The sequence below is a fragment of the Amblyraja radiata genome, chromosome 8 (genome assembly GCF_010909765.2).
Source record: "Amblyraja radiata isolate CabotCenter1 chromosome 8, sAmbRad1.1.pri, whole genome shotgun sequence".
In the NCBI taxonomy this organism is placed as follows: Eukaryota; Metazoa; Chordata; class Chondrichthyes; order Rajiformes; family Rajidae; genus Amblyraja; species Amblyraja radiata.
In genome coordinates this window covers 31849202-31873470 of record NC_045963.1, presented here as the reverse complement: position 1 = coordinate 31873470, position 24269 = coordinate 31849202, and the positions used below count along the sequence as shown (strand labels likewise).

At 41.9% G+C, this 24269-nt stretch overlaps 1 protein-coding gene across 1 annotated transcript in view; it reads left to right on the top strand.

Annotated features, from left to right (window-relative positions):
- abcg5 (ATP binding cassette subfamily G member 5) overlaps window positions 1-23702 on the top strand; it is a 30213-nt gene extending 6511 nt beyond the window's left edge. Inside the window, exons 4-13 of the mRNA XM_033025509.1 lie at window positions 972-1067; window positions 1991-2123; window positions 3244-3383; window positions 3796-3925; window positions 7107-7320; window positions 9931-10136; window positions 10923-11061; window positions 13674-13859; window positions 16918-17036; window positions 22829-23702. Coding sequence (XP_032881400.1) covers window positions 972-1067; window positions 1991-2123; window positions 3244-3383; window positions 3796-3925; window positions 7107-7320; window positions 9931-10136; window positions 10923-11061; window positions 13674-13859; window positions 16918-17036; window positions 22829-23016 — 1551 coding nt within the window. The 3' untranslated portion in view covers window positions 23017-23702. The remainder of the gene's footprint in view (window positions 1-971; window positions 1068-1990; window positions 2124-3243; window positions 3384-3795; window positions 3926-7106; window positions 7321-9930; window positions 10137-10922; window positions 11062-13673; window positions 13860-16917; window positions 17037-22828) is intronic.
- The last annotated feature ends 567 nt before the right edge of the window (window positions 23703-24269 follow it).

The following is a 24269-nucleotide window of genomic DNA, read 5'->3' as shown; positions in this document are numbered from 1 at the left end:
CGGCACTTTCCTTTGCAACCGCAGGAAATGCTACGTTTGTCGCTTTACCTCCCCCCTTGACTCCATTCAAGCAGTCTTTCCAGGTGTGGCAGAGGTTCACCTGCACCTCCTTCAACCTCATCTATGGCATCCGCTGCTCTAGATGTCAGCTGCTCTACATCGGTGAGACCAAACGTAGGCTTGGCGATCGCTTTGCCCAACACCTCCGCTCGGTTCGCACTAACCAACCTGATCTCCCGGTGGCTCAGCACTTCAACTCCCCCTCCCATTCCGAATCCGACCTTTCTGTCCCCGGCCTCCTCCATGGCCAGAGTGAGACCACCGTAAATTGGAGGAGCAGCACCTCATATTTCGCTTGGGCAGTTTACACCCTAGCGGTATGAACATTAACTTCTCTAATTTCAGGTAGTCCCTACTTTCTCCTCCCCTTCTCAGCTCTCCCTCAGCCCACTGTCTCCACCTCTTCCTTTCTTCTTCCCCGTTCTTATCGCTATTGAATGAACCTCTCAAATCGAAGGGTGCTGTCCCATCTCTCACTCAACCTGATTGTGGCCTTGCACTTTTTTTAAACTGCATTTTCTCTGTGGCTGTATCAGCTGCACTCTGTTCACTTTCATCTTTGCCCTACCTGTAGTGTATGGTTTGATTATACGGTATGAGTTCACTGGATAGCAGTTTTTCACTGTTTCACTGTTAATAATAAATCAATACCAATAGTTCAGGTTAGTGCACAATATCACATTGCAAAATTTGCATTTGGGCAAAAGCTGCAACTATTGAACTGTACCTTGATTTCCATCTCTTTTCCAAAAAAAGGATTTTCCTTACCTCTTTTCCATCTCCCAACCTCCCTCACTTTCCAACTGCAGGGAAACGCAGAAATATTTATGTAAAATATTTTATTAAGTGCACGAAAGACCAAGTATTTTTGTAAATTATTCACTTTTTAATGAACTCTATTTGTTTTTCAGAGTGACAATTTACTCAGTTATCTTACAGTGGAGGAAACACTGACATACACAGGCTTGCTCACACTTTGTGGAAACACTAATGCCATCAAAAAGAAGGTAGATTTACTGCTTAAATCAAGGTTGACCTTAATAATTTGTGAAAATGATTTTGCCAGTGGTAACATACAGAATATAAAGATGCAATTAATATGGTTTACTCCTTTACTCCAATCTCCCAAAAGTCTTGCAGAATGTAGAGCTTCTGTGCTTGCAGAATCCCAGTGTTTTTCACTTCCTACCAAGCATGCACCCACAACAAAACCTGGTCAGAAACCTGGTGGTGTCTGAAGAAGGGTTTCGGCCCGAAACGTCGCCTATTTCCTTCGCTCCATAGATGCTGCTGCACCCGCTGAGTTTCCCCAGCAATTTTGTGTACCTTCTGGTGTTTTCTTTGATCCATTTGGGTATCTCAGAAAAATAGTTCATAAACATAATTGTTGAAGGAAATGGATATGTCATACTGGTATAAAATTATTGAAGATTACGGTTGGAAACACTGGGACAAAATAAGCGAAGTTGAACTTAATTAAAAATTCACTTGAACCAAATTGGAGTTATAGACGCAAGTGCTGGTGTAACTCAGCAGGTCAGGCAGCATTCCACGTTTTCCAGAGATGCTGCCTGACCTGCTGAGTTGCTACCGTACTGTGTGTCCTTTTGTGTATCAATCGGCATCTGAAGGTTTTTATTTCTACATTCCTGTTTGCAAGATCTTTTGGCTAATAGTTCATTTCATGCTTTTTGCATATTAATGTGATTTGCATTTCAAAGACATTAGAGAGGTAAGGTTAATAGTTTGAAAAAACCTCACTGATAACTGAAAATCTGACAAATGGTCTTTAAAGGATCATCGACCTGAAACATTAACTCCGTATCTCTTCCCATGGGTGCAGCCTGACCGGTTGAGTATTTCCAGTATTTTCTGTTTTTACTTATTGATAATAATGGGATTAATTTGTCTTGTTTATTGGTGTCAACAGGTGAAATCTGTCATGTTAGAGCTTAGCCTAAGTCACATCGCCAGCCATGTGATTGGTGGCCGAGTGTTTCGAGGGATTTCAGGAGGAGAAAGACGACGAGTCTCTATAGCAGCGCAGCTTCTCCAAGATCCCAGTAAGACCGATTATAAATATGGTTTGAATCCACTTTTGCCGAGGAGCAATCCAATTGTTATCGGCATAAATCAATAAGGTCCACCACCAACTTTCCAGGTCCTTTAATCTGGACAAAATGACAAGAGTGCACTTGAACCCCCACCAACCCTGAAAACACCTCGAAAATACGGTGCTTGGGTCAGGTGATCCGATCCGCAGGTTGAATTTACCCCTATGGCCGGGGGTCTGGAACTCCGACCTAGTTGGAGCCAGCAGGTCCGTTCCCATAGACGACTTCGGAGACCAACTTTGCAAGCCGGTATCCCAGACCCCAGCGACCTAGGCGGACTGTTCCGGTCTGTCTCCGTCTGTCTCCTCTCGAATGCCGTGGCCTCTGTTGGTCTGGCAAAATAGATAATCCAGAAAGGCTTTGGAACCAACGTTGCCGGAAAATCAGGGGTGGACTGGTATTTTTAAAGTTCTTACATTTTAGAAGGGCATAAAAATTTGCATTTGTATAGCATGTTTAATGATCATGGGCCATATCATGAAAAGGTTCTGATGAGTTTAACTGAAATTAATAAATGCAGGAACCTAAGAATGGTTGTGTGGCAGATCTGCAAAAACTAAGTTTTTTTCATTAAAAGTAACATTTTAATTAATGTTTTAAATTCAAATATAATAGAAGGAAAATTAAATTCCAGTCTGTGTGCAGTCCAGTCTAACAATTTAATTTTACATTTAAGTGTGATTGATATTTATTCGACCAGCATGTTCCTTTTCTTGGTGTTTAATTACATATCTGGAACTTGTAATTTTTTAAACTGGAGATATTGTATTATTTATAAATTGTTTTTTTATGCAGTTGTTTAATTTTTCAAAAAACGGATACTGCTTCAATAGGAATATAATTATTTAAATTTGGGATATCAATCTTGCACTATACCTATTGAAGACACTAGATTAGTTTATTGTCATAAGCAATGAAATTCCTTGTTCACACAAAGTTCACAGAGCAAACAATTTACATACAGTAATGATAAATACAACAATAAATATAACTATTGATGCAAAATGGTGTATGACATTTTTGCTAAGAACGTGTATTAAATTTCAACATATGTAACTTTAAAAATCAGAAATCATCCTTCTTGATGAACCAACCACAGGTCTGGATAGTATGACATCCAACCAGATTATTGGATTACTTTCAGAACTAGCTCACAAAAATCGAATAGTCATCCTGACAATTCATCAGCCTAGATCGGAACTATTCAAGGTGAGCGTGCTGTTAATTGGGGTTTGCTAATTTTGAAGGTTGGAATGGGATTTCAATGAAAATATGCAAAATCAGCATGTTTAACTGGGACAGGGCTCTGAAAGAATTGGAATGGGTAGCTTGCAAAATGGTACACTGGAAAATGTTGCTGTTAGAAAGAAAATAATTATCCTAGCCTCCAAACTAGACACAATTTTATAAGAAATAAAAAGGAAAATATATAACTGTTGGAAGCCCTAAAAAGAAGTAGGACGTGTTGGTAATGCCCAACTCAGTTAGGATCTGGAAGATGTAGATGGGTTAATGCTTTGGGAATGTTCCTGCATTTTCTGTACCTATCCCTATTTCATGTCTTATTATGCTACAGTAGATGTAAAGTGTAGAACCAATTCATTTTTGCACATTTCTCAAGTTGTTTGACAGAATTGGCATAATGAGCTGCGGAGAGTTGGTGTTTTGTGGTGGAACTGAAGAAATGGTAGATTTTTTTAGCAGTTGTGGCTACCACTGTCCTGAATACTGCAACCCATTTGATCTCTACGGTAGGTATCTTTCTTGTATGTCTTAAACAGAAAATGGAAAAAAGATAAATACTGTAAACTGGAAGTCACGACTTTGTGAGGCTACGCATGATCGCGGATTTAGCAGATTCCAAAAGTCAGTTTCTACAAAAAATACAGCTTTTTATTTTAATTCATCTTTTTTGCCTTTTTCTTGTACTAAATATTAGTTATTTTAAAAAGTGTGAAGAATTCATTTTAATAGTTTGATTTTGTAACGGACTTTTAAGAAAGAAAATGTTCCCAAGGTGCTTCATTGCAATGCATTTGGACATTGAGTCAAAAGAAATATTGGAAGGGAATCTGCAGACAGAGTAAAGAGATTACTTTTAAATTGAAGGTAGACAAAAGTGCTGGAGAAACTCAGCGGGTGCGACAGCATCTATGGAGCATCTATAGGCAACGTTTCGGGCCGAAACCCTTCTTCAGACTTATAAAGTGAGCGGGGAAAGGTGTGGGAGGCAAGGAGAGAGAGGAGTTTAAGAAAAGATTTGCCGAATGTTTAAGTGTGCAACGTACTTGGATAGGAAAGACGCAGAGAAATACGGGTTTAATGCAGAGAAATCGGATTAGTGTTGATCGATCTCACAGTTGCATGGATCAAAAAGGCCCATTTCTGTGCCATAGAAATCTGCAATTCTATATCATGGGTCAGATACAAATGAAGACACAACTGTAAATGATAAAACTAGGTATCTCCTTTGGCAGAAGATTGTTGGAAATGCTTCATCCTTGATTTTAACACTAGTACTTAACCCCACCAATTTTGAGAATGGGAATATTCCTGGATCTCCTCCTTCTAAAAGCTGTTTAATTGTACACCACCATTCACAATTAGATATGATAGGACTGTAAGACCAATCTGATGGATAGGTTGGGAGAACAGTTAACTCTGCCCATTCGGCGCTGTTTTTGCTGTTCAGCACGCATGTGTTGCAATTGGAGCTCATCACGTTAAAGTACATTTGCTGCAGTTCCTGACCTGCCCCTCTGTAGTCCTCTTTGAACCCAGGTTAATTTCTTGGCTCTATAGTGGTGGTAGAGTGAGGGGTATGCTGGACACTGAGATGATAGATTGAGGTAGCCCCAACGCCACTGTTCTTTACATTCCCGACCCAACATTCTTTACATTGAACAATGTAAGATTTCCCAGCACCTCCTAATCCACAATTAAGTTATTTTTTCCTTTTTATTTTAGACATCCTTTCGGAGATTGAGTGGTCTTCAACAGCTATGAGTTGGGGAACTAGAGCAAGATGAGTAGAGTAAAAAGAAAAGGTTTTGGTCAGGAAGGCAGATTTTCTATGAAACTTGTGTCCATGTAAACATTAAACCCTATCGGTAACATATTTTGATTTCACACATTTGTCAAAGTAGCTGTTTTCACCACCACCTCAGGTGAACCCAAAATGGTTAGGGATATTGAGTACAAAAGAATCCTGGCTATGTTGTGAATGTGACATAGTTACATGTCATGCACTGTAGCATGCATGGTGACAGATGTAGGGCTGATGTTCGTGGTGATCTTGAGGGAAGGCACTTCTAGCCATGAGCCTGCCTCGCCAAGTTCTAGTAGCAGATCTGAGGCACTTCTGAACAGATATTCTAAGTTTCTGCAATGAAGATGTCCAAGGTGTCAGAGAGTGGAGTGAGAATCTGTTGCTCTTGGGGATTACCTCTGGAAGATTGGAGAAAAGCAGTGGCGATTTAGGAGATGGAAAGTTAATAATATCAGAGGTTTGGAGATTAGAAACATCAGAGGCTTGGAAGGCTGGAAATGATGTCACCCTGTGTGCGATTGATGTGCAAATTGCACCAGACAGACAAGGGGAGACGTACATCAGCAAATGCCAAATTTCCGAAATGGATCTAAACAACCAGGAAATTGTTTTTCTCTCTGGGAAGCATTCATTGTTTTTCAATTGCAAAAGACTGAAAACAGTAGAATTGTGTGATTTATTTCTAAGCAAATGTTTTGGTTTATTGACCGCTCCTCAGAATTCCACTTGACAATGAGTGCTTTTGAAAAGAGCAGACACTCTCAGTATTGAGAAATGTAATCAATTTGATCACCTCCAGCAGTCGTCCTAATGGTGGAGACTGATTGCTTGAAACTGGTGGCACAGCTCCAGACATGCTCTTGAATGTTGAGCATCCTGCAGTTTTTAAGCAAAGCAAGGAAGTCAATTCTGAGAGTAAGTAATTAATAGTACTGCGATAAGAACTCTCCTTGTCAGAATCAGTTTAATCTTTTGAGCTAATTCAAAATAATTAAAAATAGTGATGCATTAAAATGCTTAACAATTATTTCTGGAATAGAATGCAAATGAAAATGAACAAAAGGGGAACAAGTTGTTGAAATTAAGGAGTTTACCTTCTCTTGCATAAACAATTTCCATTGATTTTGCACACTTTCAGTGACAGAAACTTTCAAGCAATACTTAAATTTGGTACAGATTCACCAGGATGTTGCCTGGAAATGAGTATTAGAGTTATTCAGAGAGATTGAACAGGCTAGATTTGTTTCCCTGGACCAGAGGAGGATGAGGGGTGACCTGAAGAATGCAAATAAAATTACGAACGGGATAGTTAAGCTAGATAGTAAAAATCCTTTTCCTAAAAGGGCATAGTTTTAACGTGAGAGGTAGATTTTGAGGGAATCCGAAAAAGGAATTTTTTCATACCGAGAGTGGTCCAAATCTGAAATCTGACAGTAGATGGAATAATTAAGTTATGCAGCATGGAAACAGGCCCTTCAGCCTAATTTTCCTAAGTCAACTAAGATGCCCCATCTACACTAGTCTCTCTTGCCCATGTTTGGCCCATATCCCTCTAAACCTTTTCTATCCACCCCATCCATATACCTGACAAATGACTTTTAAATGTTGTTAATGTTCTTATCTTCACTATTTCCTCTGGCAAGATACTCAGACAACATTTAAGAAGCATCGATATAAGCACTTGTTTTGTCAAGGCATGGAAAGCAGACAGTGTTCATATAGTTGGGCATGAGCATCGGTGGGGAGTTGGTCTGCCAAAGGCCTGGTTCTGTGCTGTACGACTCCATAATTCTTTGAACCTCTGAATAGGCTTAACATTAGTTTCATATAAACTGAACTGTTCATTTGTACAGCTGTTAACTTATTACTGCTAAAACTTTCAGTGGACCTGACATCTGTTGACACCAGAAGCAAGGAGAGAGAAATTGAGACTTACAGCAGAGTTCAAGAAATTTCCTTATCATACCAAAATTCAAGAATATTTAACAATGCCCTGGTGAATATTAATGCAGCAAAGAAAGAAAAACAGTCGGCATCTATTCCATTCAAAAACACAGTTTCTCCAAATACATTCTTTAAACTTTGGATACTGATCAGGTAAAAAACTAGAAAACTATCTTGCACCAAATGTTATACGCAACAGTACTTATTCCATTCGTGATTTATTTAAAAATGGACTAAGGTATTGAGATTACACATTTGTTGAGATTTCAGTGATACATAAAGGTTGCTTGCATCCCAGTCCTTAACAATGCAGTGCATGACCTGAGAGCGTAGTTTTAGTTTAGTTATTGTCATGTGTATTGAGGAACAGCGAAAAGCTTTTTTCCCCCTTGCTACCCAGTCAGTGAAAAGACTACATGTTTACAATCAGTGCAAGGTAAAGTCCGATTAAAGTTAGTCCGAGAGTCTCCAGTGAAGTAAATGGTAGGTCAGGACCGCTCTCTACTTAGGGATATCATGGTTTAGTTGCCTGATAGCAGCTGGGAAGCAACTGTCCCTGGAGGTATGAATTATATGAAAGCACATACCTCCAGGGAGGTAGGTGCTTTCACACTTCTATACCTCTTGCCTGATGTGAGAGGGGAGAAGAGGGAGTGACTGGGGTGAGACTCGTCCTTGATTATGCTGGTGACCATGCTAAGGCAGCGTGAAGCGTAGATGGAGTTGATGGAAGGGAGGGTGGTTTGCGTGATGGTCTGGACTACTTCCACAACTCTCTGCAATTTCTTGTGGTCTTGGATGAGGCTGTTCCCAAACCATGCTGTGATGCATCCCGATAAAATGCTTTCTACAGCGCATCTGTAGAAGTTGGTGAGAGCAGGAATAGTATGGACTAGGCATTTGCCGCCTTCTTCAGCCAGAAGTATAGAGTGAATAATCCACTTTAACCCCTTCACCTCGTCCCCATCATCACAGGTCCATCTTTTCCTGTGGTACGAAGAAACAGGTGGGAATACTAATTATAGCAAAGGCCAAGAGATACGGCAACATCCCAACTGTTGTGTTGTAGACCTGCTCTCCAGAACAATCCACACTTCTAGCCAAGTGGCTCTAGTATAGTTATAAACCTCATAATATGAATAGTCCAGGAATATCCTGTTCATAAAATGCAGGAGATATCCAAACCAGTCAATTATCATCCGATCAATCTACTCTCAATTGTCAGCCAAGTAATGGAAAGTATTGTAAATACTACTATCCAGCACACCATCCCGGCAAAAGCTTGTTCACTGGTATCCAAAAAAAAACAAGTACTGGAGTAACTCAGCAGGTCAGGCAGCATCTCTATAGAATATGATTAAGTGGTGTTTGGGGTGGTCTCACACTGATATCCAATTTGAGTTTTGCCTGGACCATTCTGCTTAAGACATTCTCGCAGCCTTGGAACAAGCATGGACCAAAAAGCTGAATTGCAGAGGTGGGGTGAGAGCAACTGTACTTGCTCTTGATATCAAGGCAGACTTTGACTGAATGTTGCATTAAGGTGGCTGTATTCTATGCAAAAATATTGAAATTGTTTTTTAAAAAAGGCCAGTGATGTCAAAAATTAACTTGATGTCTCTTTAGGCAGATGCTGAGCATTTTCAACATTTTCTGCATTGGTTCATGTTTCAGCATCCCCCGTAGTATTTTGCTTTCACATATAAGCTCTATGGAAACACCGTAATCTATTTAGTCTTATCAGGCATTCTCTAACATATATCAATCTTCAATGAAGGTCCACACCAAGATAATACTGACTCAGCACTGCTAATGGTCTGCCTAACACATTTCTCGTGGCAGCATGCCGCATATGCATGTGGGTTGTGGATTAGAGTCACCATCTGTGTTGTCAGTGGATGGTCCTTGCTGTTCTTAGCCATGCTTTGATTTGCTTTTGTAACTGAAATATTGCAGAGTCTGCAAAACTGATGTTTATTGAAGGTATCATGACAGATTCTGGGCATTTTGTTGCATGATGTTTCACGGTGGTTAACAACTGGATGTTGCGTTAATGGAATCACTGAGTTTTGCTAAATGATAGTGTTAATGTACGCTGCCCTTGAAATAACCTGCATGCAGACAGTGGCACTGTACACTATAGTAAAACTCACAAACCCATGATTTCAGCCTCATCCTGGTAAAAGTCAGCACCAGGGGATGGCACAGTGGCGCAGCAGTAGAGTTGCTGCCTCAGCACCGGAGACCCGGGTTTGATCCTGACTACGGGTGTCGTCTGCACGGAACTTGCACATTCTCCCTGTGACACTCCAAACACATGCAGGTTTGTAGGTTCATTGGGTTTGGTAAAGATTGTAAATTGTCCCTTGTGTGTAACATAATGCCAGTGTAAGGGGTGATTGCTGGTCGGCACGGACTCGGTGGGCTAAAGGACCTATTTCTGCGCTGCATCGCTAAACTAAACTAAACACAGACACATTCAGAACTTCTCTCAGTGCAATCTGTGCCCTCCACTGAGGTTGGAATTAGGGATGTATCACTTTTTAGATTTCAGTGTCAGTCATTCTGGACATTGTTAATGATTTAGGTATGAGTATTTTCCTGAATCTCCTGGGTTAATGCAGATGACTTTGAAAAGCATTCTTTCTCTCCCTCTTCTAACAGTTTGATCTACTCTTTGCAAAACAAAAGATATTTTAGCATTTTCTATATTTTATTAAATTTGAGAAGAAATAATTTATTGCTTTGCACTTTCAATTGCAGGCGAATTGTAAGAAATTTATCAAGGAACAAAATTGGGATAATAATGCGACTCTCCCAGAATTTGCTTTATGGCTTATTTGTTGTGTTCTTCTTGATGAAGCTGAGCAGTGATCCATCAAAAGGTGCAGTGCAAGACCGAATTGGAATCATCTACCAAAGCATAGGTGCCTCACCATATACTGGAATGCTGAATGCTGTTGCTTTGTGTACGTCATTGATCATGCTTTGGTTCATAGATTTGTAATCAGTCTGTTTAGGTTAAATTAACATACGCCCTGATAAAAATAAACTTTGCTGTCATCATATTGACAATGAGAAACTTTAGGTTGAAGATTAGATTTTCAGTGCGCCAGAAACAAATCAGTTCAAAAAGCCAGTTAATAAAAAAAACGAAATATTGCTCATAATGTGAAATACAGAAAATGTGATAAGATGTTCAGTTACCTTTCACCAAATAATCCAACCTGAAATGTTCACTCTCCTCCATCCAAATTAATTTGTACTTAACATTTTAAATTAAAAATTGCTCTATGTGACTTTTTTTTAACACAATGTGTGGTCTTTAGACCAGTCCTCTTACCCAAAGCCTTATTCAGGCTGCTTTAAAAAAATATTCCAGCATGTTTCATTGGACATGACTTCAGAATTAAGGGACAGAAGTTTAGGTGTAACATGAGGGGGATCTTCTTTACTCAGAGAGTGGTAGCGGTGTGGAATGAGCTTACAGTGGAAGTGGTGGAGGCAGGTTTGTTGGTATCATTTAAAAATAAATTGGATAGGCATATGGATGAGAAGGGAATGGAGGGTTATGGTATGAGTGCAGGCAGGTGGGACTAAGGGAAAAAAGTTGTTCGGCACGGACTTGTAGGGCCGAGATGGCCTGTTTCCGTGCAGTAATTGTTATATGGTTATATGGTTAAAATACTAATTTGGCATTCTTAACTTTCAGTTGTTTTGTTTCTTTTCATAATATATATTTTTTCTGAACACAGACCCATCGTTACGCTCGGTTGGTGACCAGGAAAGTTCAGATGGTATTTATCAGAAATGGTTGATGTTGTTGGCCTATATCATTCATATACTTCCTTTCAGCATCTTCAGTGTGGCTATTTACAGCTTTTTTGTTTACTGGTAAGAATTCCTTCACCTATCAGAGAAACATGGTAACAATAGGGATGTAATGCTGAATGCTTAATGCTAAGGCGCTGGTAAGCCCGCATTTGGAATATTGTGAGCAATTTTGGGCATCATATCTGAAGAAGGATGTGCTGGTACCGAAGAGGGTCCAGAGGAGGTTTACAAGAATTATCCCAGGAATGAATAGGTTAACCTATGATGAGTGTTTGTTGGCACTGGGCTTGTACCCGCTGGAGTTTAGAAGTATGAGGGCAGACCACATTGAAACATACAGAATACTGAAAGGCTTGGATAGAGTGGATGTGGAGAGGATGTTTCCATTAGTGGGAGAGTCTAGGACTAGTCAGCGAATTAAAGGACATTCTTTTAGGAAGGAGATGAAGAGAAATTTATTTGACTAAAGACATTTCTCTTCATCTCCTTCCTTAAAAAAAGTCCTTTAATGAGGGTGGTGAATCTGTGGAATTCTTTGCCATAGAAGACTGTGGAGACCATCAGTGAATATTTTTAAGGCAGAGATAGATAGATTCTTGATTAGTACAGCTGTCAGAGGTTCTGGGGTGAAGGCAGAATTGGGTTAGGAGGTAGAGAGATCAGCCGTGATTGATTGGCGTAGACGAAGTTAAGAGTTAAGAAACTCTTAAGATGTTAAGAATGGCCTAATTCTGCTCCTATCACATGACCCTATAAACCTAATATGTGTACTCTGCCAGTCTAGAGAATTATCAGAAACAAAAAATTTGTTTTTTAAATTGACTAAGTAAATATTTGGTCATTGGTCAGTGCAGGTCGATGGGACTAGGGGACTAGGGGACTAGGGGAAAATAAGTGTTCGGCACGGACTTGTAGGGCCGAGATGGCCTGTTTCCGTGCTGTAATTGTTATATGGTTATATGGTTATATTTGATTTGATTTCCAAAAGGGATGTTTTTTGGCTTGTCTCTTTTTAGTAAGTAAGTAAGTAAGTAAGTTTTATTTATATAGCACGTTTTAAGTCAACTCGCATTGACACCAAAGTGCTTTACATAAATTAAATAATAAGTTTCCATACAAACCATAGAAAAAGGTAAAAAAAAATGAATAAAATGGACACAACACATTATAGAGTTCAACACAAACGTCCCCCCACAGCAGAATCAAAAATTTCCACTGTGGAGAAAGGCACCAGAAAGTTAAGTCCTCTTCCTCTGTGAAACACCCGAGGTCGGGGCCCATTTGTGGCCGTGCAGCCAGTCCGATGTTTTTCAGGGCCCTCTTGCCGTGAAGATGGAACTTCGGCGTCGGGTGAAACATTCCTCAGCGGCTTGGAAAAGTCTGGAGCGGCTGCCTCCTCCCTGGAGACCGGGGCACTCGTAGTCCTCAGACCGCGCCGGTTGGAGCTCCGACCCCGGTGAACTCGAACCCTGGCTCTGCGGCGCTCCAAATCCAGCGCCGCCCGCGGCCAGACGCCCGCAGCCCCAACATTTAACTTTCAAAATTCTACTGTGCAATTCATTAGGAATACAGATTTATTAAAACTAGAGAGTGAGCAGTCAAACGTAGTGGGATTTTGTTAATGGGACAGTCTTAGATATATAAAAGGATTCTGAATGTGTTATTGTACCAATCTACTTTCTCGACACACAAGACAATGAACAGTGGATTCGCTTTTACGATGGCAAGGCAGTTTGATGAAACTTTCTAATCTATAACAAAGCTGCAACTCAGCCTGATGAAATCAGTTGAACATTGGTCAGAAAACAAAACTGCCTTGGAATAATCTGAGCTACATTATTTTATATTACAACTAGGCTAAAAAACTAAATTTTCTATGAACCCCAGCATTTTTTAAATATGTATAGCTTTAAAAATATTCCATGTTATACGGAGAATAATTTAGTTTAGTTTAGAGGTACAGCGCGAAAACAGGCCTTTTGGCCGACCGAGTCCACACCGACCAGCGATCCCCACATATTAGCAATACCCTACCCATACTAGGGACAATTTTACTTGTATACATTTACACCAAGCTGATTAACCTATAGACTACGTCTTTGGAGTGTGGGAGCAAAACTGAAGATCTTGGAAAAAAACTCACGCAGGTCACGGGTAGAACATACAAACGCCATACAGACAATCACCCATAGTCAGGATAGAACCCATGTCTCTGGCGCTGTAGGGCAGTAGCTCTACCGCTACGCCATCATGCCACCACAATAATAACAGTTAATTTTGCAAAGTTCATAAAAAATTTGTATTTGCCTTTTTCAAAACACTACTTTTTAACTTCGATAATGTTTTATTATTAATTTTATTATTTATTATTAATGTTTAATGTTTTATGTGTCATTCCTAACTGTCACTATGTCATGTCACTTGCGGGCGGAGCACCAAGGCAAATTCCTTGTATGTGAATACTTGGCCAATAAACTTATTCATATTGTACTAAATGAATGAACATGGATTTGCAGAATTATCTATTCCCATCCATGTTTTTTATATTGCTTAATTTTCTTTAAAATATTTTAGCAAAACGATAGTTTTGGTGATTTTATTTGTGTAAATGTTCGCTGTATGAGAAGAATGTTGCTCTTAATTTATTATAGTTGTCTTACTTTATTTTTCAGGACCCTTGGAATGTTTCCATTATGGGAACGATTTGGATGCTTCTTTGCTGTACTCATAGTACCACATCTAGTTGGTGAACTTCTGACATTGATCCTACTTGGTGTTGTGCAGAATCCAAATATAGTTAACAGTGCAGTTGCTTTAATGAATGTAGCAGGAATTCTGTTAGGATCAGGCTTCCTAAGGTGAGATGTTATGAAATGTGTTATGATTACTGCAGCTTTGCTTCCAAAGAGAGTTATGCTGTTACATTATGAATTAGAATTTTATACTAGAATATACCCAAATATTGGTTCCCAATAATATGTGATCTGCCTTGATTATTATAAATTGAATTGTTATCATTGAGAATGTATTAAAGGCAAATTTAATAATATCCACACTGTGGGGATGGGGTGGCAGCATATAGACCACAACTTGGCTTTGGTATTCTATCTGAGCATTCAACGGAGCAGCATAAGCATATGCCTGATTCAGGTTTTTGGAGGGGGGGGGGGGTGATTGCCACGCGGTTTGTGTTACCGGAAAACGTGCCATATCGTGATTTTCCATAATATGCAAAGCCACTTTATCTGTAGAAACAAGGAACTATATATGCTTGCTCTCTGACATGGGGACTTTGGCAGTATACCTACGACAGTGGTGTCTAAAGCTAAGCAAAGGCAAAACATTGTCAACTGCAATCCATCTAAACAACAAGGAAGCTAAGCGAGAGCTAGCTGTCTTCGTTAACAACAGGCACTTGGACTTCCAACAAACACCCACTTACCTCGGCGTAAAGCTGGACAGGTCACTTACATTTCGTCAACACCTAGCTGGTCTCCGCAACAAGGTCATGGCACGTAGCGGCCTCATCTGACGCCTGGCAGGAACAAGTTGGGGAGCCAGTCCATCAACACTTTGCACCTCTGCCTTAGCTCTTGTGTATGCCCCAGCTGAGTACTGCGCATCCGTATGGAGTAGTAGTAGACACACTAGCCTGGAAGACACGAGCCTGAACAGCACCTTGCGAACCATCACTGAGTGCCTTCAACCTACTCCAGTCGAGCAGCTCCCTATACTTGCAGGCATTCCGCCAGCAGGGATCTGAAGGTAAGCAGCAACTCTGGCACTATCTCGTCGTGCCATAGACCCAGATCACCTCCTCCATCATGCCATCAGCAGAGAGCAGAGGCCACCCCGACTGAAGTCCTGTCACCCCTTTGCTCCACATGGAAAACAACTCCTAGCATCCATCCAGCCAACTGAGACAAAAGCGCACTGGATAGCCACCAAGTGGTCACAGGAGTGAAAGGCAACCTCATCTCCATTACACAGCTACTTCTCTTCACCAGATAAAAGCTGTCCAGGGTCTGACCTCCCTTGAGGAGCATGGGTGAAGCTCAACAGACTTCGTACTGGAGTTGGGCGTTTCAATGCCAGCATGTGGAGATGGGGACTCCGCCAGAGCACAGCCTGTGAATGCGGAATAGAACAACAGACAGCCAACCATGTCATCTCTGGGTGCCCACTCTACCACCCACCAAATGGAGCTCAGGGACTGGCAGACATTGATGCAGAGACAACAACCTGGCTGCTCAACACCCGGCTTGAGATCTAACTATTCCTTTTGTTTATGTTTCATTCGCAAGAAGAAGAAGATGCTTGCTTATAAATAAGAACACAAAGAAGAGTCTGAAGATGGGTCCCAACACAAAACATCACCAATCCATGCTCTCCAGAGATATTGCCTGACCCGCTGAGTTACTCCAGCACTTTGTGTACTCACTTTATCTGTACACGTGTCAAGAAACACAAGTTGTAAACAATATAGTGTTTATTTATTTACTTATTTTCACCTAGATTCAGTCAGAATGAATTTTATTCCCAATCTCAGGTTTAAGAGATAGGGAATAAATTTGTGAATTCTGTAAAGGCAAATTTCTGTTACCACCATGTATATTCCTTCCACTGACAGGATAGCACGCGACAGAAAGCTTTTCACTGTACCTCGGTACACGTGACAATAAACTAAACTAAACTACCCAAACAGTCATAGCGTAGAGGTCACCTGTCAGCAGTACACCAGCTGTAACACACACTTTGTGGTACGATGCGCACTGAATGGATCAATCAAGAAGAGCCTAACATTTTGATAAAAGTAATTTTTATTCAAGTTTCTCATCAGCTCACCTGGGAGTTTTGACATTTGATATTTTATGGTTGAGGGTACAAGACCCAATCCAAGACACGAGGACATAAATTTAGATAGAGACTCCTGTCTCAGTGAGTATTCAAGGACTGTTGGAGGTGCCGACTTTTGGTTGGGCCTCTGCCTATCTGCTCCATGAGATATAAGAATTCTATAGGCCTATTGTAAAGAACAGAGGGGGATTTTCCGATGGTACTGGGAGATTCTTATCACCAAGTCACCTAACAACATTTAAAAGACATTTGGACAGTAACATGGATAGGAACGGTTTAGAGGGATACGGGCCAAACCCGAGCAGGTCGGGCTAGTGTAGTTGGGGAATATTGGTCAGTGTGGGCACATTGGGCCAAAGGGCCTGTTTCCATGTTCCATGACTAGTCTACATTACCAAAAACAGGTTCTCTGATGATTATCACACTACTACTTTCTTTAAGCAAAGTGATTTAAAAAATCCCTAAATTGCAGCAAAGATTCTGCTTCAAATTTCACCTCAAATATTCTTAATTGGCTGTAAAATCCTTTGGGATGTCTTATTTAGTTCTAAATAAACACAAATCTATATGATGTATACCTACATGAATTAAATCAATTATTCACTGATGGGGAAACAAAATAAAACGTGATCACAAGGTCCAACACAAAACCTTTGTGTTTCTTCGTGGCTGTGACTCTCTTAAGTAGAACTCGAATTGTTGTGAAGTGTTTTAAATGAGGAAATGCATGGTGTTCTTGAATTACATGTTCATTCTTTCTCATCTTGTATCCTTGCTAGACAATGCCTTGGATAGAAATGTATACTGGTTTGGCTATATGGCCCTACAATCTAATAATTCACTTGCAATCATGTCTATATTCGTATAGGAACAATGGCCACTTGATAATAGTGAGCACTTTGAGAAACATATCTTTGTAACATGCTGCAGGAGATGATGGATGAAAATTGAAAGGGGAGAGCTCAATGTAAACACTGCATTTCAGCACACATCTGCTCATACAGTGTTGCTGTTAGACAAATGATCTAATACTGGCTTGCTTTGATTCTGTGATCTTAGGAGTGCAGAAGAAATGCCCAAAGTGTTTCGCTGGCTGAGTTACCTCACATTTCAGAAATATGGAGTTGAAGTCCTGATGGTTAATGAATTTTATGGTTTAAATTTTACCTGTGGGAATGGTGAGTGTTTACCATTGTAATTAGATAAAATAATTGAAGCTTTACACTTGATTATTAGCTAGGTTGCTTGAAGATTCAAGATCAATATTATGGGAAGGAATGTTCATAAATGTTGCATATCAAAAACAAAACTCATGAGTTTTAATTAATTGAAAATTAATTGCAGAGTTCAATTAAACAAATCTTACAAATACTACAAGTAAAATACTTTTAAATAACTTTACGGTAGATAAAACTAAGAAATTCTCCTTTTTCGTTAAACTTTAGACTTTAGAGATGTAGCATGGAAACAGGCCCTTCAACCCACCGAGTCCACGCCGACTAGCGATCACCACATACACTAACACTATACTGCACACTCGGGACAATTTACAATTTACAGAAGCCAATTAACCTACAAACCTGCACATCTTTGGAGTGTGGGGAACCCCACACGGTCACAGGGAGAACGTACAAACTCTGTACAGACAGTACCGGTAATCAACATCAAACCGTGCATTAGTTCTTTGCAGCAGAATCTGCTAGGCTTGGTGAGTCAGTATACCACAAATTTGTGGCATTTTGCTGATCTGAGGTAGTGTTGCTGGAAGAGTTTATTGTAGTTTCATCTCCTGATCCTGACATACTTTATTTACAGATTTGATTCAAATCTGCAACAGTATTTTCACATCCAAACTCCACAGCCTCCCCATCTTCCCATCAGCCCTGTACATGTCCTGCTTACTTAACTATTTAAGTCAAACGATCCTGAATGGTACAAGAAATCTACCTATAACCTTTGCAGAGCCATTAAGGATAATAAGAGGGGAATTCCAGACCTAGCTGAGTGTTGAGGCAATAACAGGTAGTAGCAAGGCTTGCACATTTTAAAGGGTTAGAAAGCCAGGACGGGCAGTATTGCTTCCATAAGTTAGGGGATTCACCTCTACTCAATTGGATTTTGTCGATGGATTGATGCACCACAATGCTGAATACTATATTCTAAACCCTGTCTACTTCTTTGCTCTAGCGATTGTACTTGAGTTTGACTTGATTGTATGGTGTTTTCTGATCTGATTGGGTAGCATACAAAACAAAGCTTTTCACTGTACCTTGGTACATATGAAAATAATAAACCAAAAACCTATTTAAATATTATTTGTTTTTCCAATATTCTGTTTACCTCATTGTCTAATGTAAAGATTCAGTCATCTAGCAACCGACCAATTCTTTCTTATCAATTTGGAGTTCACTTTCATGGTACAAACTAGTGGTGACGGTTCTTTCCTCTTTGCCATTTAATAGCTGGGCATGTTACGTTGTCTTTTTTTTCATTTCTGAATAAAATAATTGACCTCTGCTCTTCAAAGATGCTGGGAGAACTGATTTGCATGTTATTGTTCTTTCAAGCAGTATTTATAGTTTTCAAATGTTAGCAACTTTAGAAGTAATGTTTTTTGCAGAAGTGTTTTGCATTTGATGGTCCATTGTGTTGTTTTGAATATAAATGATCACATTAGTGAGCTTTCTAGTCTATATGCCCTTCATTTACATAATATTCGTAAACTGAAGGTTTAAATGTCAAGAAATATAATTCTAAAGTATTGGAGATTGTGGGAGAATCTCCCAGAATTCTTCCAAAGTCAAAGATTAGATATTCTGCATGCTCAACTGATAATGTATATAGTTGTAGTTCATGCATCAACAGCTTGTCCTGGCTTGTTGATTGTCTATCTGCATTTTCGTTACCTGGTTAGTCTTCCTTTTAGAGTTTTGTTGCTTTTTTTAGCCTAGTTGTAATACAAAATAAAACAGAATAGAGTTCAAAAGTATACTGTTGAAATAAGTTTCAAATCTAAATATTACAAATATGTGACATTTTTATTGCCCAGTAAGACTGGAGGTCTTGCCTTTGCTAACATCTTCTATCTATATTATTAAAAGTCTGATCTTGACCGCTTTTGGCCCACTGTGCTGCGATTTCCGAGAGAACGCCGCCACCTACGGCCGTCATTTGTGGCCACCTCGATCAGAGCCCACGTCTGCCTTCCTGGACCAGATTTTTCCCATCGATGAAAAATCAGAGAGAAATTAATGTTTTTTAAAAATTCACCATTCTCTCTGCTGCCCCTGCTGGAGGGAGGGGGAGGGACTATAAAACCAGGAAGTGGTGTACCTCAATCAGTCTCTACAAGATGGAGGTCACTCTGAGCTCTGAATGACACTGAACAAATGTCTACACAACTGTGAGTACCCTTAATGTGGTTTGAAAATGAAAATATGGTTAGTTTGAAGTAAAAATGCACTGCCTGCAAATGGTTGTTTGGGGGGTTTGGGTTGAAGTAAAAAGACACTCTCTCTCTCCCCTCCTCTCTCTCCCCCACTTCTCTCTCTCCCCCACTTCTCTCTCCCCACCTCTCTCTCCCTATCCCTCTCTCTCCCCCGTCTCTCTCCCTTTCTCTCTCTATCTCCCCTCCTCTCTCTCCCCCACCTCTCTCCCCACCTCTCTCTCTCCCTATCCCTCTCTCTCTCCCCGTCTCTCTCCCTTTCTCTCTCTATCTCCCCTCCTCTCTCTCCCCATCCTCCCCCTCTCCTCTCCCCCCTCTCCTCTCCCCCCCTCTCTCCTCTCCCCCCTCCTCTCCCCTCTCCTCTCCCCCCTCCCTCCTCTCCCCCCTCTCCTCTCCTCCCCTCTCCTCTCCTCTCCTCTCCTCTCCTCTCCCCTCCTCTCCTCCCCTCTCTCTCTCTCTCTCTCTCTCTCTCTCCTCCCCACCGTCCCTCCCCTAAACCCCCCTCCCCTCCACACACCCCTACCCCCTTCCCTCCACCCTCCCTCCCTGCTCCCCACCTCTCACCCTCACCTCACCCCCCTCTCAGCACACCCTCTCTCTCCCCCTCTCCCCCCCTCTCTCTCCCCTCCATCCCCTCCCCCACCCTCCCTCCTCCCCTAAACCCCCTCCCCTCCACACCCCCTACCCTCTTCCCTCCACCCTGCCCCCTCCCTGCTCCCCACCTCTCCCCCTCACAGCACCCCCTCTCTCCCTCACTCTCACACTCTCTCTCTCTCCTCCCCTACCTTTCCCCCCTCACCCACCCTCCCTCTTCTCCTCCTCTCCACTCCCTCTTGCCCCTCTCTCTGTGTCTCTGTCTCTGTCTCTGTCTCTGCCCCTTCTCTCTCTGCCCTCACTCTCTACCCCCCCCCCCCCCTCTCTACCCGGCCGTCATTTTTGGCCACCTCGCTCAGAGCCTCCCTCCGCCTTCCTAGACCGGGGGATTTTTCCCATCGATGACAAATCAGAGAGATATTAATGTTTTTAAAAAAATCACCATTCTCTCTGCTGCCCCTGCTGGAGGGAGGGGGAGGGGGCTATAAAACCAGGAAGTGGTGCACCTCACTCAGTCTCAGCAAGATGGATGAGGTCAAAGGGTCACGTCTCTCTGAGCTCTGAATAACACTGAACACATGTCTACTCAACTGTGAGTCCCCTTAATGTGGTTTGAAAATGAAAATATGGGTTGTTTGAAGTAAAAAGGCACTGCCTGCAAATTGTTGTTTGGGTGCTTTGGCTTGAAGTTAAAAGGCACTACTTACTGCAAATGGTGGTTTGGGTGCTTTGGCTTGAAGTTAAAAGGCACTACTTACTACAAATGGCGGCTTAGGTGCTTTGGCTTGATAAAAGGCACTACTTACTGCAAATGGTGGCTTGGGTGCTTTGGCTTGAAGTTAAAAGGCACTACTTATTGCAAACAGTGGCTTGGGTGCTTTGGCTAGAGGTTAATAGGCACTACTTTCTGTAAATGGTAGCTTGGGTGCTTTGGCTTGAGGTTAAAAGGCACTACTAACTGCAAATGATGGCTTGGGTGCTTTGGCTTGAAGTTAAAAGTCACTAGTTATTGCAAATGGTGGCTTGGGTGCTTTGGCTTGAAGTTGAAAGGCACTACTTACTGGATATGGTGGCTTGGGTGCTTTGGCTTGAAGTTGAAAGGTACTACTTACTGCAAATGGTAGCTTGGGTGCTTTGGCTTGAAGTTGAAAGGCACTACTTACTTCAAATGGTGGCTTGGGTGCTTTGCTTTGAATGTGAAAGGCACTACACTGCAAATGGTGGCATGGGTGCTTTGGCTTGAAGTTGAAAGGCACTACTTACTGCAAATTGTGGCTTGGGTGCTTTGGCTTGAAGTTAAAAGTCACTAGTTATTGCAAATGGTGGCTTGGGTGCTTTGGCTTGAAGTTGAAAGGCACTACTTACTGGATATGGTGGCTTGGGTGCTTTGGCTTGAAGTTGAAAGGTACTACTTACTGCAAATGGTGGCTTGGGTGCTTTGGCTTGAAGTTGAAAGGCACTACTTACTTCAAATGGTGGCTTGGGTGCTTTGCTTTGAATGTGAAAGGCACTACACTGCAAATGGTGGCTTGGGTGCTTTGCTTTGAATGTGAAAGGCACTACACTGCAAATGGTGGCATGGGTGCTTTGGCTTGAAGTTGAAAGGCACTACTTACTGCAAATGGTGGCTTGGGTGCTTTGCTTTGAAGTTGAAAGGCACTACTTACTGCAAATGGTGGCATGGGTGCTTTGGCTTGAAGTTGAAAGGCACTACTCACTGCAAATGGTGGCTTGGTGCTTTGGCTTGAAGTTGAAAGGCACTACTTACTGCAAATGGTGGCTTGGGTGCTTTGGCTTGAAGTTAAAAGGCACTACTGCAAATGCACTTCCTGTTTGCACTGTATATTGATTTTAGATAAAACGCTACCACTTACGGCTGTGATTTTTGGCCATTTTACTCAGTCCCCCCTCTGCTCAGCAGGTGCCGAGAATTCTTCCCATCAATGAAAAATAAAAGTGTTATTAGTGTTTGAAAAATGTTGAGAATCTCTCTCCTGTCAATCACGCCATGAAGGTCACACCTTTTCCAGTAGGGGGGAGGGGTTATAAAACCCGGAAGTGTGGGTGTGGCTCAGTCTCTGCATGATGGGGGAGGGAGAGGTCATGACTCTGTCTGAGCTGTAAATCAACTGAACACACTGAATGTCTACTGAACTGTGAGTTTGGTGTTTTGCGTGGTTTTATGGTGGTTTCACCCTGCTTGAAGTGGAATGAAACTGCACTTGAATTTGGCGGCCTTGCATCCTGCTTGAAGTGGTTGGAAACTGCACTTGAATTCTGTGGCCTTGCACCCTGCTTGAAGTGGTAGGAAACTGCACTTGAATTTGGTGGCCTTGCACCCTGCTCAAAGTGGTAAGAAACTGCACTTGAATTTGGTGGCCTTGCACCCTGCTTGAAATGGTAGGAAAATGGATTTGAATTTGGTGGCCTTGCACCCTGCTTGGAATGGAATTTCACGGAATAGCCATGAGTCAACTACCAGCCCACCAGCCGTGAGTGAGCTGCCAGCAGATCAGGCTTGAGAGACTGAGCTGCCACCCAAGAACCCATACCAGCGCTCCAGAAAGCCCCCCCCACTGGCCACCAATATTGGAATTGGTGGAGAGGTGGAATATTGCGTCGGGGGAACAGCCCTCCTGTGTGAACATGGGACCCAACGGGTCCCACTTAGTCTAGTAACTACATATAAATGAAATAATGGAATGCCATTTCCAGGAAACACTCTTGCATCCTGGGTTTTGTATCCAAACTGCAGCCAACTAGTCTTACCTTTATAACCAGTTAGATGGGGCATTGCAAGAATAAAGTTAATATAGAAAATGTAAAATTAGATGCAAAGCAGTTATTAATACAAATTCCAATTCTAATGTATAACATTGCTTGCAAGATTCCAATGAATGTGACTAATTGTATGATATTTGTACTCTGCAGGTGCGCAATCATCTAACACCACAGATGCCCTTTGCTGGATTACCCAAGGGGATCAGTATCTTGATACTACATATCCTGGAGCATCATCCAGATTTGTGTTCGACTTTCTGATGCTATACGCTTTTGTGCCTGCTTTAGTTCTTGTCGGCATTATTAGTTTTAAGATTCGTGATTCAGCAATGCAGTGAAAATGAGATGGAAGAGCAGGAACTTGAACTGCATACACTCCTCAAAGAATGTGAGGAAAACTGTTAAAAGTTAAAATTATCTTTCCCTGATTCCATGTTGCCCTCTTCACTGTATCCATATTACCAATGAGAATTTGAACACAGCTGGCACCACAATCTAACACAAATCCAATCCACTTATCTTTATCCTGAATCTTTGAGTCTGAAGAAGGGTCTCGACCCGAAATGTCACCCATTCCTTCTCTCCAGGGATGCTGCCTGACCCGCTGAGTTACTCCAGCATTTTGTGTTTACCTTCAATTTCAACCAGCATCTGCAGTTCTTTCCTACATATATTTATCCTGACGTATATTTAATGGCAGGATAACGATAAAGGACGAATCCTGACTGATACCTTTATTATTGATTACTGATTATCCTTTTACCACTTCAGGTATGATCTGGTAACTCAGGTACAGGATATTCCTGCTCTCTGTTGATTAACTGTTTATCGGATAAACTTACTGAACTATGAAGAGAATGAAGGGCAGATAGATTTAACAATTAATTTGATCTTCATCCACAGACGTGTAAGAGGGAACATATATCATCTCTATATAACTAAAAGTCTTTGTCTTGTTTGTGTCCACGATGTGTCAATCTGGTTTTCCTATCTTCTACCAAATGCTAGGCCACAGCCTTCCCATTTTCAAACATCCTACTCACATTTTTCCCGTCGTAGCGATAAACATCTTCCCGTCGCATTCCCACCTATATTTCCAAAGTTATTAATCCTTTAAATTTTAGAAACAACCCAAAAACTCACCCATTTCGGAAAAAAAATCAGAGTGACGTCACAATGCACTCGCAAGGCAGGACGGGATACTCCAGGAGGGAGGGGCACTCCAGCGCTCGCGGTGAACGAGGAATGGTGGCGGCTGCCGGCGCCCGACGGCCGCCTGGTACCTGGTGGGGAAGGTGGTGCTGCGGGTCGAGCACGGAGACTGGGTCTGGGCTGGAGCTGAGCCTGGTCCTGGAGCTGGAGTGAGGGCCGAGTCCGGGGCTTGGGATGGGGCCGGGAAAGAAGCCGCTGCTGGAACCAAGGACGAGCTCATCCCTGACCCCGTAGATGAAGTCGGGGCCTGGACTGGAGCCCAGGCAGCGGCCGAGCTGACGGCTGGAGTCTACGGGCCAGGCCGAGTACGAGAACCAGGCCGAGTTCCAGGCCCTGGCGCAGCTCTACTACCTGGGTAGGTGCTGCGGCAGGGAATGGG